The sequence below is a fragment of the Carassius auratus genome, chromosome 18 (genome assembly GCF_003368295.1).
Source record: "Carassius auratus strain Wakin chromosome 18, ASM336829v1, whole genome shotgun sequence".
NCBI lineage: Eukaryota > Metazoa > Chordata > Actinopteri > Cypriniformes > Cyprinidae > Carassius > Carassius auratus.
Genome location: NC_039260.1, coordinates 7523861 through 7542963, shown reverse-complemented (window position 1 = coordinate 7542963; position 19103 = coordinate 7523861). Strand labels below are relative to the sequence as shown.

Here is a 19103-nt window from a genome sequence, read left to right as displayed (position 1 = left end):
TCTAGAGAATGAGAGAGCGAGACGCAGCAAAAGGGAGGGGTGCTCTGCGTTGCTGGACTCATCAAATCAGGTTCTGTCTAAGGCCTCAAGGTACACCCCTGGATCATATCGCCTCCCGTTACAACACATGGGGCTCCGCTCTAAGGTTACAGCTGCCAGGCTTTCTTCTCCAAGTTTTGGATGTGTTAAAAAATTGAATAGAGGAGGGAAAGAATGGAGAATTGAGAAAGAATGGAGAAAACTAAAAAGTTTTTAAAAAGATGACAAAATATTATTTTCTCAAAATTGTCCACACATATATTAGTTAGGGAAGTAATGATTCACTCAACTCACGATTCAATTTCGATTCACGATTCGATTTGATTCATGATTTTATTTATTTTTTAAACAAAAGATATTTAAGAAATATTATGAAATAAATGTGTCCTTTTATTATTGCTTGGACAAAATGATGTACACTTCTTTGTGAAATTGAAATATAACTATAATAATATAGTAATATATCACTTGCATTTCATTGCTCTTTTGTTGGTTTTGATTGCTTTTATTGTCCTCTTTTGTATGTTGCTTTGTACTGTATAAAAGCGTCTGCTAAATGACAAAATTTAAATAGAATGTAAATGTAAACAACAAAACAAAATTGACATTTTAAAACGAGCACCAAATCAAATAAATAACAAATAAAATAAATATCTTCATATTAACAACATAAGGCTGTCTGTACTTTCCATTTAAAATTAAATGCAGGCAGGGATGTACATTTTCAATCATGCTGCAAAATCCGTCAAAAAAAAAAAAAACTCAAAAAAAAAAAAACACTTTCTCAACCGAATTAAAAGGCATTTCGTTTGAATAAAATGCTAGTAGCAGGATTATAAAATGAATAGATGTGATTATGATCATTTAATAAAATGAAGAGAGCACGCCATACATTTGAGATCATTTTACTGACTGCTGAATGCCCCACAATTTTTTCCTGGTGTTCGTTGTTGTATTTTAAAATACAATTGCAATGTTTTCAACTGACATTATGCCATTGAAAATAAAATTATCTCAAACGTAATTATGGCGCGTGTGGTTGTGCTGCGCAGTCAGAGAACCACTTCCATCGGCGCTGCTTCAGAACAAACTGTTGCTCACATCAAACATTTTTATCCGAGTATTATGACCAGTACTTAGTTTGATCCTGCTGGATTCCTGTTCCAGAAAATGTCAGATTTTGAATTTTTGCATCCCAGTAGGCCTACTTGTTTTAAAAATTTCATTTACAGTGCATTAGATAGTGACAGTGCTTGCGAGCAGCCGAGAAAGAGCGAGCGCAGGTTTGGCTGGATGTGCCGGCCCAAATCCAAATGTTTCCGTATTCACACTGTATTTGAATGTTAAACTATTATTTATAATGTAAATTACTAGACCTGTACTTTACATGCATTTGCATATAGACGGAAAAGATCATCCTCTTCACATGAGCAAAAATGTCCGTGGCATAACAGCAGATTGGATCGGTATACTAAGGTCTATTTAAACTGACCAGTGTAACCTTTTATATGTTTGGTTGACTGCATTTTATTCTCATAATAAACAGACTGCAAGTTTGAATTGCTAGAATATGTGGGGGTGCGATCGAACAGTTCACATTTTTTCAGAGACATTTTTCAAAAGAAAATCCTTTTTGGAGTAAGATATAATCCGCAAAAAGTGTCTATTTTTATTTGTGCACACTCAATAAAAAACAGAAGATTTGTGCTTTTGTAAAATAAAGCAAACAAACAGAATGCGCGTTGTCATCCTTTCCTTTCCGTGAACTAGTTTATGGAGCACCGTGACACACTTCTGTTTTAAATCAGTTATCATAATTATTTAAGTCAGATATAGTAGAATTATATTATATATATATATATATATATATATATATATATATATATATATATATATATATATATATATTTATTTTATGAAAACTGTTATTTTTATTTTAGGCCTATTACTTACATAGGCTATGCATTTTCTTCCCATTTTTCTTCCCATTTTCGTCCCATTTTTTCATGAATTAAGAATTTGTTCGATTTATTATTTGTTCCCTCAATTCAGTTAAATCATAGGTTAAGGAACAAAATAAATGAAACATGAACAGCTGCCACATTATGAATGATGATGCATTTATATACGGTCACTGGCACCCACAGTTGCTCGCACATTTTTTGCGCATGAGCCGCACGTAAACCCAACATTAAATAGGTTAACCAACCATCGATAGCTTTAATCGATTGTATCTCTTATCCACAATTAATCGATCATCGATTAATCGTTGACATCCATAAATGCAACCACTGCATTTTAATCATGATCCAAACAAAGATGCTACATACACGCAACATGAGTATTTTTTTAATTAGATTGTATAATTTCGAAATTCTGAAGCAAAAACAGAATGGTTTGACTTCACTTGTGTAAAACTATACATAATAAAAATATCTGCATGAAATGGCGCTTACAGAGTTTCCTTGGTTTCTGCTGTAAACAAAGCAGTTCTGCATTATGAACTTTAAGCATTATACAGAGGCAACATGAAAAGAAAAAATAATGTAAACTTTTCTAAAAGACAGTAAGTTCCCCTCAGAGATGCATTCATATAAACTCCTACCCCTAACTGAATTGCGATTTGTTTAGCATCGCAACCGATTTGAATTGTCACATATTTTAATCGATTTTCAACCGGCTTGTAGTTAATTGTTACATCCCTATGGATCGTATTAGGGATGTAGAATATGGTCACGCATAATATGTGCTTTATGTCCATTTCGGTGGAAACGGCGCAAATGCTGTTCTTTTGAAAAAATAAATTGATCAAAGAATCCTGAAAAAATTTATAATTATTTCCATAAAAATATTAAGCAGCACAACAGTTTTAAACATTAATAATAATAATATAAGTATTTCTTGAATGCCAATTCAGCATATTAGAATGATTTCTAAAATATCATGTGACACTAAAGACTCACTGGAAAACTTTGCCATCACAGGAATAAATTATATTTTAAAATACATTATAAAATAGAAAGCAGTTATTTTAAATTGTAATAATTTCACACTATTACTGTATTTCTGTATTTGGATAACATAAGTGCAAGCTATGGTAAGCACAGAACACTTACAATACATATAATCTATTATAAATATAAAATAAACATATAATGAATTAAAATAAATGCAGCCTTGGTGAGTATAAAAGTTTTTCAAAATATTTTACATTTCTGACCAAAAACACATTTGCAGTATAATAATATAATTTGTTCAGAGGGTGATAAAATTTTAGAATTAAAGTCTGTGAAAGGTGCTGAATTAAGCCAGATAACTAATTTTATGTGCTTTATCCATTGAAGCGTTTCTGTAAACATCTCACACACCACAAAAGGCCTTCAAAACAACTTCATTGGCACTTTAAAATTAATGGACTGAAACTTTTCTACGATGCATTCCCATATTTAAGAGCAGAGGGAGGAGTATACGTTTGGGTGGAACAGATTTATGGAAGAGAAAGAGTGAGAGAAAAATCAATACACCTAAAATCTTGTCAGGCAGTCTAGACATGAACACAATGAACACATCTTCTCAGAGTCGAGATCTTGCATAACAGAAACCAGGGAAGATAGTGGAAAAAGAATGAGAAAGATACTAGTTCATTTAATAAAGGATAGCTCACTCAGAAATGATAAATAGTTCACTTTTATAGTGCTTTTGCATTATTTTTGAAGCTTAAAAGCATTCTAGGATGCAAACCACAATGAAAATCTATTAAAAATTACATTTAAATCTATTTAAACTGTTGCAAATGTAGATGAAATGAAAGTGATTTAAGTGTTAATTATTTAGATCTTCTCACTCTGCATGAGAGTTGAGCTTTACAACCACCAATCACAGACATTTCTGTTGAATTTATGAATACAATGGCCAATCAGGGGAGTTTAGATGAGTCATTTCTGAAAATGCAGTTTTGCTCTGTCTACATGCTCACTGACTGAAATGTGAATCTGCACTCTCACAAGTTTTCTCTTCATGAACAACAAAGTGCAGATACGATTCAAGTAAGAGATTCATTTTGCAGAGTGCTTCAGTGATGGGGGACATTCTTGCTGCAATTTATTTAAATTACTCACAGTTTGTTTGTTTCAACTAAAATAACCTGAATTTCTGCAGGCTATTGTTTTTAAAAATTAATTTAAGTTGTGTTTTATTCTATATTAAATACATAGTCAACCAATGTACATTTAGTAATTATAACAAAGTCCTTAAAAAGGTTAACAAATTCAATTAAGGGGGGCAATAAATTAAAAGTAAATTTTCTGATCCTGTATGAAAGTAATTTGCACTTTATACCAAGTTTTCTGAAGCCAAAATGTAAGTTATTATTCACTTAATAGCTCTCACTATTCATAAGTGTGGGACAAATCATTCTTTTGAGTTAGATCATTTCACTAAATCTGGCTTACAAAACATGTGAATTTCCTTACGCAATTCTAAAGTCTTCAGAATACATTCTTTTACTTTAAAAACATTTCAAGATCATGATCATGAGCTCCATTTGCATTGTTCTGGACTTGACACCTAACACTACTCTCCAATATCAATCTCTACCAGCATTTATCTTCCCACAGTCAGGAGGACAAGTGGGAGTCTCTAAGTCTGGGTTCCTGTAAGCATCCGCCTAGTCCAGTGGCCTGACCATTCTGCGATTGGTCCAGAGGTCCCTTGTGACCTGCTCTCAGAGGTAGCAGTGTTCAATGTGGCTCTCCTCATAAACAGTGCTACAAGCAGGAAAACAAATTAGCCTTGCATGTGAGAGCAATTGGAGAGATTGTTGATTTGCAGCCAGGGCCAAGACAAACAGCAGCAAGGACATAAACAGCCATTCCTGAAGATGACGGACCCTGGTGTCATTCGGAAGTGGGGCATGTGATCACCTAACGTCCTTAGGTCCTTGACCCGTGGATGCTTGGGCCTGGATTTCGGACAGACCTGAACACTTGGAGCCCACCGAAGTGAGCATTTACACACAAACAGTACTCAGCATGAATTCACAGATGCTGAGTCTCATGCACAATTAATCTTCATGATGAATCCACTTAAATCTATCAAATATACAAGCAAAGGGCTGATAAACAGCCAACATTAATAACATCTGTTCCACAGCCTTTCGTGGAGACAGTTATAAAAGCATGCAGGAAAGAAATATACATCTGTATCTCTATCTTTGCATGTATGGAGAGAATGTTGATTTACAGGCAAGGCCAATACTTTCTCTCTTTAATGACATTGCATTCTAAATCCACAGACATTAACATGCAGTTGGTCCCCTCTTTATGGCTATATCAGCTTCCAATCATCTGGAAAGGCTTTTCACAAGATTTTTGATTGCTCCCTTTTTTGAACATTTGTGAGGTCAGACACTGATGTTGGACAAGAATGCCTGGCTCGAAATCTCTGCACCAGTTCATCCCAAACCTGTTTGATGGGGTTGAGGTCAAGTTCTTCCACACCAAACACATCCAACAATATCTTTATGGACCTTGCTTTGTTTACTGGGGCACTGCTAGCTGAAAAACAAAAGGACCTTCCCCAAACTGCTCTCACAATGTTGGAAGCATAGCACAGTCCAAAAATGTCTTGGCAATCCCTGAAAAACAGCCCTACAACAGTTACAGTCTGCATAATGCAGTCAGGAAGGTAACATTCTCCTGGCATCTGCAAAACCCAGACTCAGCCATCAGACGGCCAAAGCAAGATTTGCCACTCCAACATGTTTCAACTGCTCTGGAGTCCACTCCATATGATGCTTGGAATTGTACTTCACCAAGCTCTTCAGACTGACCCATTGTTTCACAAATAGCATGCCTAGATTTTTTAAAATATTTTAAACAAGGCTGTATTTTATTAATGTAAACTATAGTTAAAATGGCATGCCCGGGGCTCAAGACTGCTCTTTAGATTTACCCATAACAAATTAGATCTCATGTTTAACCATTATAGAGACAACAGAAGTAGTGGCAAATTCCAGAAGATTTGGTGTGAACGTGACATGAGTGCTGAACGGCCTCTGACAACCTGGAGCTCACATCTCCGAAAAACTTTAAAGCAAATTTTCAAATAGATATTATCTTTAACAAACCACATATATGAAGTCAAAAAAAAAAGTACATTCTCACCTAAAAATAAGAACTCTCAAAACTGTATTCCATGACACAAACACAGTATTATTTATAAAATTATAATGGATTTGGACATAGCTTTGATACTCACAATAAGAAATAACGCAAGCAGAGTGATGCAAACAGTTAGAGTTCCAATATCACTAGAATTTATTTATCTTTTTTATTTTTTTTTAATACAAGATTTCTGTTTTCAACCATTTTTGATCAAAAAAAAATACAGCTTATATATTTAGTCGAGCTGTAATACTTTAGTAATGCCCTGTAAATAATAATGTGGTGAAGATTCAGACACTGTACTAAGCACTGGCCTTGCTTGGATTTTCCATTTGCGACCCTGGATCACAAAACCAGTCATAAGTCGCTGGTGAATGTTTGTAGCAATAGCCAAAAATACATTGTATGGGTCAAAATTATTGATTTTTCTTCTATGCCAAAAATCATTAGGATATTAAGTAAAGATCGTGTTCCATGAAGACATCTTGTAAAATTACGACTGTAAATATATTAAAACTTACATTTTTGATTAGTAATATGCATTACTAAACTCTTCATTGGGGAAAGTTTAAAGCCGATTTTCTCAGTATTTAGAATTTTTTGCACCCTCAGATTCCAGATTTTCAAATAGTATGACGACCAAATATTGTATTATCCTAACAAGCTTATTTAAGCTTTCAGGTGTTGTATAAATCTCAATTTCAAGAAATTGGCCCTTATGACTGGTTTTGTGGTCCAGTGTTTTTGAAGATTCTATTGTAAAAAAATATCCTTACAAATTAACTATGGTGCTTTCCAATGGTGTGAATGCAGGACAAGCTGACCAGGATGAATATCAATACAGAACATGATCTAAGCTGTTGAGAACATTCTGCTCTTAAAGTTGGTCTCTTCACTACAGCTTGCTCCTGCAGCGTACTCTGGACCTCCTGTGGATCATCTACAGGTGTGCTTTTCTGAGGAAAAGGAGCAGTACAGCATGTTCTGGGCTCATTTCCATGGTGATCACACACCTCTTGCACCATGTTTGATGACTTATTTAAACAATGAGGGTGGGACGGCAAAAAAAGCAACACCCTTACAAATACACAGTTGCTAGAAGGAAGAATTTTTGTACAGTGTAAGAGATAATGCAATAAAACACAATACAAAAATGTGGACCCTCTATCGCCACCTGTGGCTAAAACATGAAATTGCAAGTGATATACAGTAGAGTCGAACTAAAGGACATCTCTAAATCTAAAATTAAACACTATAGGTTTACCAGGGTGACTTGGGGGTAAGACAATATTTATTTAAACACAGATTTTTGGATGTACTGCTTTTTTTAGAGTGTATTTCATTTCTAATTTAGAAATAGAAAATTTAATTTGAGCAATGCAAAATTCAAACCGTTTAAAAGTGCAGAATGAAAAATTTGTACTTAAAAAAAAAAAAAATCATTTAAAAATATATAAATTTCATATTATTTTTATTTAATTTTTATAAGATGAAAAAAGTGTATTTATATAAAAAAAGAAAAAAGGATTACTTAAGATTTACTCGTTTACTCATTACTCATTTTACTTTAAGGTTTCTTTATTCAACATTTTTTTAAATCCTCAAATTTAGCTTATATCCAAATTTTTTATCCCAGATGTTCAACGTGGTCTCAAACCCGTTTGTCCCCGACTGTCCAGTAATTAAATGCACTGCAAATGTGTTTTGTATAGATTTTTTAGCAGTCGGGACACTACCTCCCTGAACAGGTATGCTAGCATGTGGCTTTGGTGAGACCCCTGGGTTAAACGTGTGTGTGTGTGTCCATGTAGGCTTCGGTCTAAGAGCTCTGGCAGGATTTGTGTGTGGGCTGAAACAGTCGTATTCCACCGCAGTCATTGGGGAGACCTGCTCGCACAGAACTGATGTATGTGCATATATTTTAGAGCGTGTACATGTCCTGTTCCCACCCCCAGCCCAGCATTGTGTGTGCAGTGATGTGTGTGTATCTGCATGTGTGAGGAGCTTAACCACTTGAGGTTGGTAATCTGGAAAGCTGCTTTGCCTTTTGGGCGGTAGTGTGAAACTTGGCTGAAGAAAAATACAGGCAGGATGAGAGGGAGAGAGAGAGGTTGTTATGTAACAGGGCTTTTCTTTCCTTTGGTCAACAAACAGGAGAGTCCTGTTTATACACACAAACACACACAAAGCTAGTCACCAAATACTGGTGGGAGAGAGAGTTTACTTCAAGGGTACACCTAACCCGTGAGACTCGTGAGGTATTACTCTAAATAAACACTCTGGGACAGGCTGCGGTTAATGATTTGAAACAAGAGCTGGACGCAATGATCAGAAACATCTTGGGAAAGAGAGAAAGTATGCAAGGACCAGAACTGGCCTGGCTGTCTTACTGAAGGGTTTCACACGTACACCGAGCCACACTCACTCACACATTTATATCACGTTCTGCAAAAACAAAAAGTCTGTGTGGTGCATCATGAAAATGGTGCTGGTGCTTGTGCCAGTATTGGATATTTGGCCAGAGGGATTTATAAACAGACTAGTGTTTTCATTGACGTAGTTCACTGTTTGAACACAAACATAGCACAGTACATGACGGTCTGAAGTTTCAGATCTTTTTGTTTTAATGTCCAAAGTCATTTAAATCTGTGCCTTAAAGCAGTGAGCATCAACAATTTGGCTTGATTTAATAAGCAGAATTTGTTCAACATATGTAATTATTTGTAATTTGTAATTACTGTTCTTTTTTTTTTAAGAAAAAAAAGGATGCATTATTTTTATTTAAAAAAATGACAGTACAGACTTTTACATCTTATATTAGAAAAAATAAAAAAAATGAAAAGGAAAGAATTACATTTAAAAAAACTTTAAAATAGAAAATTGTAAAACTTTTTATAATATTACTAATATAAATAAGAATACTAATATTAATAATATTCATATTATTACTAAATAAATGCAGCCTTGGTGAACATTTAAAAATTCTGTTAAAAATCTAACTTTTAAATTCATAATTTTAAGATGGATAAATAAAGTGACTACACAGTAGTTAACAGGGAATGTGGTCACAATACTATTTGAAATGTAAAAAACGAATTAAAAATTCTAGAAAACTTTATTCTTAGTTTATTTTATGACTATGTCATGAAAATATTTAAATGATTGCAGGGGCTAGTGGAAGTTAGTATTTTTAATTAAAGATTACGAGGGAACACAAAAAAAATTATGCTAATTTAAGTCAATATATCAATTAAAATTAGAACAGTCAAAACCACACCCTCCCTGGAACCACAAGTCAAATGTTCCTAAACACAACTACACATACGTCTTCCACACTGACAAAAACTGAATAAACACACAGGAAAATACACGGATACTCTCGCCACTTTGAAGCTTTGTGCTTGGCTTTCTCTGCTGTAATTGTTTGGCCAGTAACGCATATCTAAAATTACAGCAGAACAACAGCACCTGCTTGACATTTTAAACATTTTGTACACTGTGTGCAGACACATGCTCACGTTCAGCTCACCACACTGACACAAGTGATCATTCGAGAGAGAGAGACCAATTATATCTGCTCATGAGTCATGACCTGCTGCTCAGCAACCAAATCACCAAGTCATTGGCGAGAGATAGAAAAAAAAGAGAAAAAAAGAATGGCTTCGAGCTAGTATGAGAGAAATTCAACCCGAAAACAAAGACTTAAGAGAAAAGGGACTGAGATAAACAAGTGCTAAATGATGGGAGAGACCGAGCGAGTGAGTGAGAGCGAGAACATGATGAGCCACGTGAGGTTGGCTCAGACACTGCAGGCCAGTTACGTAAACACCCCCCACTCCGTCGCCTCATGGACTCGGCAGACACCGCACCTCTCCAATCCCTCCGCCTGCTGCTGTGCCACGCTTTTTTCTCTTCCCTCACATGGCTTATCACATGCTCGCTCCCTCCCTCCTTCATTCCCTCACTCTCCCTCCTACTCTCTGTCTCTCCGGGGAGCCAGCGGTCTGTGCCGAGCAAGTCTGCTTGAAACCGCAGCACCACTCTCAGGGCGGGAAGAACACGACAAAACAGCCAAACCCCGTGGAGAACGAGAGCTCCAAAATAAACAAACACATATGGTCGTGGAATTACGCAAACTATCTTTTTTTGTGGTAGAGAGGCGGAACAAATCAGAGTCACTTTTACACTTCTAAACTTAAAATACATTTAAGACTTTTCGCCACTTATTGTGATGTCATAATTACATGATGTCATAATGTTTATGATGCAACAACATGGCAAACAGCCAAACCCAGTGGAGAACGAACATTCCAAAATAAACACGCAAACCATTTTTTTTTTTTGTTGTTTTTTGTGGGTGGAGAAACTAAACAAATCCTTTTTAAGGTGTGGCCATATTTATCGCTGCACTGCGATATTTTGAGGGTGAATTCCAGCTGTTCTAAAATAAATCTGTGCGACTGGACGGATTGCGCAAGGATAAAAAAAAAAAAAAGTTCCCTGCACAAATTTCGGTCACGTTGTGCTCCATACAGCTTGACATAATCAACGGATCTGTTTTTCACACATGAAATTTAGCTGAAAATTGCTTATTTGACCGAACCTTCTAATTTAGTCACAAGTCTTGTTTGTTACGTTTACAACATTCTGCAACGCACTGCGATATCATAATTAGGAATGTCCCAAGCCGATCTCAATTATCGGGGCCGATTAAGTTTTTTTTTTTTACTAATCATAAGCCAATTCACCGATGATTCATCAGAAACCATGCCTTTATATTTTAAACTTGTCACTTGTCTTGTATGTTACAATGTTACATTTAAGACATTCGACCAGTAATGACTTATGACATGTTTATGATGCAACAAATTGGAATTAACCTGCTAGAGCTTTTCCTGTCCTTTATTCATTATTTTTCTATTCTTCCTTTTCTTTGTTTTTCCTCTAACTCTCTCTCTCCATGTGCAAGGCCATAGTTAGATCTCTGCAGTATTGATTTGTGGCGCTGGATGATTTGGCTACTTGCTCCAGCACTAAGAGAGTGTCCTCATGTGCCTTTGCTTATGTAACAGAGCGGGACTTTTTCTCCACTGAATGCTGATTAACTGTCTGGAGCTTTAGGACTCCCAGCATTCATCCTGCTACAGATGCCAACAACACTGCAGAGGCCCAGGAGCCGCGCTTCACTTTGCACGACTGCACGCACACACAAGCACTCTTGGCTCAACGGGTTGAGGGGAGGGGTCATCAGGTTCACAATCCCTGGTTTTGGCACTATCGCCCTCTTCTGGTGGTTACTTGCATGGCAACAACATTCTGTAATGGCTTTATGACATCACAGGTGGCAGGTGTTTCTGATGTTCACTATAAACCCTGAGCTGATCTGCTGTTTGTTACTGCTCATTAGTGGCAGGCTGTCTAAGAAACACATTTTCATAATTACAGACAAAGAAAATATTCACTCATACAAAAAAAAAAAAAAAAAAAAAAAAAGCGTTAGCAAAAAGGCCAGAATAAGGTTACGGAAAGTTCCCAACACACTTACCTTTTCCTCGAATATTTCTTTCCTATCCAGCATCTCTCGCAGGGTCTGCAGGATCTTAATACACAGCTTCTCCTCCTTCTCCATCAGTTTCTTGGTGTGTTTGATGAGCCTGAGAAAAAATATTGTATCATATTTCACACTAAACATGTAATATAATTCAAGTATATCCACTTGGCCACTTGACTAGTCACATCAACTACAAATGTTTTGCAACTATGCATTTAACTATAATCAATACATACATTTAATAATGTATCAAAAGACATTTTCATCCAATTTTTTAACCTAAAATATTTAGAATTTAATTCTTTGTATTTCATTGGAGTAACACTGGCTTAGATTGTATTTCTTGAGAACAACAGATTATGCAGGTAACAGTCCCATTTACAGGCTAGACATGTGACAAAACTGGATTTTATATAACAGTCAGATGTTATTTAAATATTTAAAGACTAAAAATACACTACTGTTAAAGTTTGAGATCAGTAAGATCTTTTACTAAAAAGTGATTTATTCCTGTGATGTCAAAGCTGAATTTTCAGCATCATTACTCCAGGCTTCAGAGTCAAATGATTGCTCATAAATCAATCTAATATGTTGATTTGGTCATCAAGAAAGATTTCTCAATGTTAAAATCAGTTGCGCGGTGTTATTGTTTTCAAGATATTTTTGTGACAATGAAGAAGTCCTCACTGTTGCTTTTTCTCAATTTATGTATCCTTACTGTACAAAACTATTAATTTCCTTTAAAAAAAAAATAATAAAAACTGACCCAAAACTTTTGAAAAGTAGTCTACATTGCAATCAATCCATATATTTGATATCTGTAAATAAAATCAAGTGATTTGCAAGCCAGAATTTAAGAAAAAAAGTCCAGCCACATGTGACAATATCACATACTATTGGGTTGGCAGTTTCAGTTCCATAAGTCATGTTATTTCAATAAATGGAATATCCTAAAACATTGTGACACATAAAACAGGAAGTCATGTAGACTTATATAATCACACACAGACGGTCTGTGATTTTAAAGCTATATCTTGCTCAGACTCGGATATAGCAGAAAGAAATTCTCATGGATTTATAATGTCATACCTATGGCTATTTTTAACACTGCCAGTGGACTTGTTTAATATATTCGTCGCATATGACGCACGGTTTTAATTAGTTTGATGTGGGTGCGTGTCTCACTTAGACATGAAGGCTCCATCCTCACTGCGGAGCTGAGGAAACAGCATCTCTGGGCTTTGCAGTACGTCTACTAATACAGAAAACTCTGCATGCACCTGCGGACTAAACTGCTCCTCCAGATACACAATGACCCCCTGAAAAACATACACATAACATCCAATCAAAAGCAGTAGTCAGTGTAAAAGACAGAAGACATTTAACATGCACAAACACTATTACTGTTATCTCATCAGCTGTGTAGCATAAGGTAATGATTGGATCAGTGACGATGTGATATACTATTCTTATAACTTTTTTTAATAATAGCTTTCTGGAAGGCCATATTCTGGAAGGAAAACACAGCTGCACAGGGTCAAAATTGAATTGTACTGATGTTTGTCATGAAAATCTTGAAAAAATACACTTTCACATAAAAAAATTTAAATAAAATAAAAAACATAGTTGTGGCATCACGTTATTATTACATTCAAGTCAAATGATATTTTGGTATAAACAAACAAACTATAGTGGCATTAATTACAAACAACATTTCTTATAAATGGCAAACCTAAATTAACTTAAATCGAAACTGAAAGTAAATAGTCGCAGCACACTTCCGATGATAAAGAAAAATGCAATTTACATTCCAGAAAATATGGTACTTGATTCTGATTGGTCAGCTGCCTTTAGAAAACTGTCAGGGACAGTTTTAGATCTGAAGGTGATGTTACCTGAAGTTTCTCAATGATCCTGTAATCATGGGCCCCAAAAGGCTCCTTACGGGGCCGGCCGCGGGTCGACAGCTTCCAGTCTTTCACTGCGCGCTGCACCATGCTGGTGTGTGTCTTTAGTGACAGGGTATTGACCTGACCGTCCAGGTCCACTGGAATGGGGATTGCCCGGCTTTTTGCTGGACAGGGTTAGATGGAGATGCTTTTATAAACTTTATGCATTTTCTTACATTTAGCTTGTTAAATGTTAAACAGATTAATATTCTCAAACACTAATGGCAAACACTCTTCTGGGGACATTTTTATAGTATTTTTTAGTTTAAATGCTTCCAGCTAATTATTCGATGCTGACATGTTTTTTAAATATTGACCATCCTCCTTCAGATTTCTAAATTCTGAAAGAGGGTGGTCAATATTTAAAAACATGCGAGCATTGAATAATTAGCTGGAAGCATTTTTAAGCCATGGTGAAGCTACCATATTTGAATATTCATAAAAACAAAACCTTTAATCCACAAACCAAATCCCTCTGACACATGGGGGCATTATATTTGGGTTAAGAATCATCACTGCCAGATGTGAAACTTACCCACGTCAGCAAGGGTTTTGATGCACCCCTCAATGTTAGTCTTCTGCAGGGAGTTGAGCCAGGTGCAGTTATAGAGTTTAAAGGCATTCTGCAGCAGCTTAACGAAAGTTGCTTGATGAGCCTGACAAAAAGATAGAAATATCTCAATGTCAATCAGCATTAGTAAAGCAACATTAATATGCTTCATAGAGCATAGGGAGAGAAATACGTCTCCTCTTCACATCAGACCGAAATGAGATGAGGGGAGGAACTCGTGGATTGAACTTTCTAGCTCTACCTGCAGGTTTGAGTTGCTGACGGAGAACTGCGAGCCGAAGAAGCCCTTGACGATGGCCATGATGGTATCAGTGACGTATTTTTCGAGCCATGTATCCGCATGCTTCCTGTCTGTGGTGCCTTTATACACCTACAACATCATCATCATTAGTTCAGGATGCTTAGCACCCACAAAGCAAGTACAAATCAGTCACAGATGATTTAAACAGCTCTTTAAGCCTGTCTATTATGCCTCACAAATTGCGAGGGAGGGAAAACGGAAGAGATAGAGTTAGTTGATGTCAGTTAACTCACAGTTTCTATGTCTCCAAGGAAATTGTCAAAGAGTTTCCAAATGTGGTTGCTGGTGTAGATCTCCTTCATCTCCACCTCAGTGTCCACATAGCAGTGGTTCACGAAATTTACATATGCTATTTTTACCTGCAACAGATATAAAAACAACAATCAAAAAGTCTTGCTGATGTCACTAACAAAAAAAAAGTCTACAGTTTAATTTATTTTTTTTTTTTATTGCAATGACATAAAGTATCTTAGAGTACTAGGTAAATACCATGTATTCTGTAATCATTCAGCACCTTGGTATACTGTGGCATTAAAAAGGAATTTGGATATCTACAGTAAAAAAAAACGTAAAAAAAAAAAAATCTTCAAACCTAATTTTTTTACAATTATTGTATTGGTATGGTATTTTATCTAATGCAATGACATTCAAATGTTTTAAATGTGTAGGCAAAAACATATATTCAATAATGTTCAAATGTTTTTAAAAGAAAAATAAATCTCTTATTCTCACAAAGGCTGCATTTTTTAAATTAAAATATAGGAAAAATAGTAATATGGTGAAATGATACAATTATAATAACAATAACACCAATAACTGTTTTCTAATTTAAAGAAAAATTGCATTTTAAAATACAGTATATTAATGTCACATTAAAGAAGATTATATTTTGTGTGTATTATAATATATATTTTTTTAGGATACTTTGATGTTCAAAAGTACAGAATTAATTCTAGATACTGTAGAAATTAAATGACTTTTCCGTCAATTATGACCAATTTAATGCATCCTAGATGAAAGAAAGAATGAATTTCTTAAATCAGACTTGATGCACACACAGGTTGCCAGATTGACGACACCAACAAGAACAAGCGCACTTTGTCGATGAATGAAATTAAATGCGCTGTTTTTTTCGCTAACTGCCAACCTGAGGTGCCTAAATACAATTAAACTGGCAGAAGGCGGGTTTCACATTTTGTTCTCCATTATTAGACTAATGTCATTAGATAACTTATAAAAGCATCATTACACCATAATCAACAGCTGTAGCACTTTTCAAATATGCCATGGTGAGTATTTCAAAAGAACATTCAGGTAGGGGTTAATGTTTCTTCACCTCTGGAATGCAGCCTTCGTACATGACAACTTTGACAATGTCATCAAGCGGCAGAAGTGAGTTGCACTTGAGCTCCGTATCAACGTTCTTGCCCTCGGTGCAGGCTGCCAGCAGCTCCACTAGGGTGATGTGGTACGCTAGAGCATCATTCTCCTCCCGCGGAGACAACATCATATTTTGCAGCACCGGGAAAGAGGCACGGTCATTGTAGAAAACCAACACGTCTTCTCCTCCATTCACCAGCTACGGCCCAAAACAAACACAATGTCCGATTTCGCTCTACTAAAACATAACTTCACTTTTAGGTGAAGGGAAGTCTATATTGACAATTAGTGGAGAGTGATACAAAAATGAGTATTACAATATTTTCAAAATAACTAATAAGCATCACAAAATTATAAAAAATAAAACAATAGATATTAAAACCTAATTATTTTCAAAATATATGATTAATTATAATTATTATAAAATATGTGCAAACATTTTAATATTATAAGTATATATTCTAAGTCCTTCTGACCTCATTCATGACTTTGCATTGACATTCCTTCACGTATTTGCCATCGGCTTTCACGATGGTTTGGAGGAAGCGCAGGTACTGCACGTGGCGGCCGTGGGTCTCGATGCAGTGCACGAAGTGATGCACCACGCGGTCGCTGATCTCATTGCACAGGTGATAGTTGTTCCTGAAGATGTAGCACATGGTTTTTGCCTCCAGAAGCTGAGAGAAGTAAAGTGAGAATTAAATAAAACAGCATCAGAATTCCCTTTTAACACCAAATAATCTTTCATTAATAGAAAGGACGTGTAATGCTCATTAACAGTGTCTTCAGCTGAAATCAACTCAGTGGTGACACGCACCCCAGGGGTGAGGAAGAGGTTGAGGTGTTTGTGCAACAGTGCCTGGTTCTGTGGGTTATCTCTGCAGAAGTACTGAAGGAAAGTGTGGGCTAGAGACATGATCTCGTCCATCTTTTCATCCCCCTGAAGACAGAGAAGCAATAGTTTGGCGGCATAAGGATCTCAATATGACAATCTCCATGTGTATATTTTACAGGAGCATATGATAATGTTACATTATGGTTAAACCACTTCTTAATTGATGAACAAAATTTGTTAATGCCTGGTTGTGGAATCTATAAAATACTGAACTGATCATTAAGCACTGAAGGAATGTCCACTCACCTTCTCATATGGGATCTGGAGGAGGTCCAGCACTACAGTGTGAGCTCCCATGTTCTTCAACAGCCTCTGCTGCTGCACACGGATCTTCTTACCGGGAGAGCAGAGTTTACTGAGACTCAGCAAGATCTGCATCAGAAACAAAATCACAAGTTTGAAGTTTTCAAAAGATATTTCAGAATTAAAACTGAAGAACTCGGTTTAAAAAAGTCCCCACCTCTTTGACGATTTTGTAGTTGTTGGCTTTGTTGCTGTCTATTTGAGGTTTATTGTTCCCATCCTGCACTGGGCTCAAGATACCTGCTTCCTAGAAACCAGAAATTAAGATGTGAAATCAAGAAATGTAGTGCCTCATAAGAGATAACCATTTAACTCTTATTTTAGAATTATTTATATATTACCATTATACTATATATTATATTTTGAATTAAATTTTATTAAAAAAAAGTTTTTCAATGTAAGTTTAAGTATTCATAATTGTATATAAAATATGCTATCATGTATACATATCATTTTACAAATTTTTATGTATTATGTGCTATTGATATAGATTTTTTTTAATTTTGAGTAGTTTAGTAATTAAACTTAAATGATTTAAAAGAAACTAATTGAAAAGTTTTTGTAAGTTTTTTTTTTAAAGTTCTTTATATAAAGTATTTATATTTTATTTTCAGCGTTATTTCAAGAAATAAAATGTTAGCTTTTTGACAACAATAGCAAAAAAAATTATAATAATTAAAAATCATCACTAAACTACAAAGAAAATAAAACGGAATTTGCATTATGATTATTACTGATATCAGTATTATGAGTTTATCACAATTTATAAAATATAATGTTGGTCAATCTATAATTATTAGGACAAAATTATTAGTGAACTAATCTTATGAGGGTCACAAAATTAATCCACATCAAACATCAACTGCTGTTTCAAAGTCTTACAAAATAAGATGGCAAACGTATTCTCTTTGCTGTATCTACAATACACTGCAGAGAGGAAGCAAATCTGCTGTATCACAATTTAGCAATATCCTTGCAGTGTTTCTCCAGTAGGTGCACACCTCCAAATTCTGCTCTTTGTTTTGATTCTCCCCAATGTCTTCATTGCTGTAACCTCCACTCTTCTCAACCCAGAGCTCAGACTTCTCCACAGTCAGCCGCAGCTGGTCCAGACTTGCCTTAATCTTCTTATAATTCTCCACATCCTCCTCAGAAACCAGCAACTGGACCTGCAAAACAAACACCATTTTAATTGGCCATTAGCACCATTAAAACATGTGGTTCTTCCATTAAAACAGAATATTTCAAAGCTGTAGTCTCCATACACTGATGAGAAATATGAGTGAGAGTGAGACCTGTTTGAAAGCCTGCAGAACTTCGGCTCTCTGGCTGAAGTGTTTGAAGATGAGCTGAAGAGAGCCGGAGACCAGCGGAGGGTAGTCCTGCATGATCAGGTGAATAAGCACCCTCAGAAACGTCTGACCGCCTTCATCATCGAGGTCCACCGAGCTCCTCTCTTTAGCACTGTGAACACAACAGCACAAGATCGGAATCAGTAATGAAGAAGCCAATCCTAAAATCAAGTGTTTACATGGAAGTCCTAAAGACACAGCAGCAAAAAAAAAAAAAGAGAAAAAGGCACAATTACAGAAATTTAAACTAGTAGAGTTTATTGTGTTATATCTTGGGCAAGTTTGTTCAAATTGTTTTTTTTTTTATTATTATTCAATCTGAGTAGCAAACAGCACACTGCTTCTTTTTATGGTCATTAAAAAAAAAAACACATAAAAGGTAAAAATGCCTTTTGAAATCAATTTTTAAAAAAGGGGGGAAACGTTTTATTTACACTACCGATCAAAATCTAAGGTCAGTAATATTTTTGGTTTGACAAAGAAAAACTATTAAGCAAGAATGCATTAAGTTGATCAAAGGTGAAACAACTTGTAACAAAGTGTTACAATACAAATTTCAAATAAATACTGTTCTTTTGAACATTCTATTAATCAAATC

At 35.5% G+C, this 19103-nt stretch overlaps 1 protein-coding gene across 1 annotated transcript in view; it reads right to left on the bottom strand.

Moving 5' to 3' along the window:
* itpr2 (inositol 1,4,5-trisphosphate receptor, type 2) overlaps positions 1 to 19103 on the bottom strand; it is a 76472-nt gene that overhangs the window by 30103 nt on the left and 27266 nt on the right. The window contains exons 25-37 of the mRNA XM_026287346.1: positions 18449 to 18617; positions 18155 to 18322; positions 17311 to 17400; positions 17097 to 17222; positions 16773 to 16895; positions 16432 to 16632; positions 15912 to 16154; positions 14809 to 14934; positions 14516 to 14644; positions 14239 to 14359; positions 13650 to 13828; positions 12940 to 13073; positions 11749 to 11857 (exon numbers count right to left, since the gene is read on the bottom strand). Coding sequence (XP_026143131.1) covers positions 11749 to 11857; positions 12940 to 13073; positions 13650 to 13828; positions 14239 to 14359; positions 14516 to 14644; positions 14809 to 14934; positions 15912 to 16154; positions 16432 to 16632; positions 16773 to 16895; positions 17097 to 17222; positions 17311 to 17400; positions 18155 to 18322; positions 18449 to 18617 — 1918 coding nt within the window. The remainder of the gene's footprint in view (positions 1 to 11748; positions 11858 to 12939; positions 13074 to 13649; positions 13829 to 14238; positions 14360 to 14515; positions 14645 to 14808; positions 14935 to 15911; positions 16155 to 16431; positions 16633 to 16772; positions 16896 to 17096; positions 17223 to 17310; positions 17401 to 18154; positions 18323 to 18448; positions 18618 to 19103) is intronic.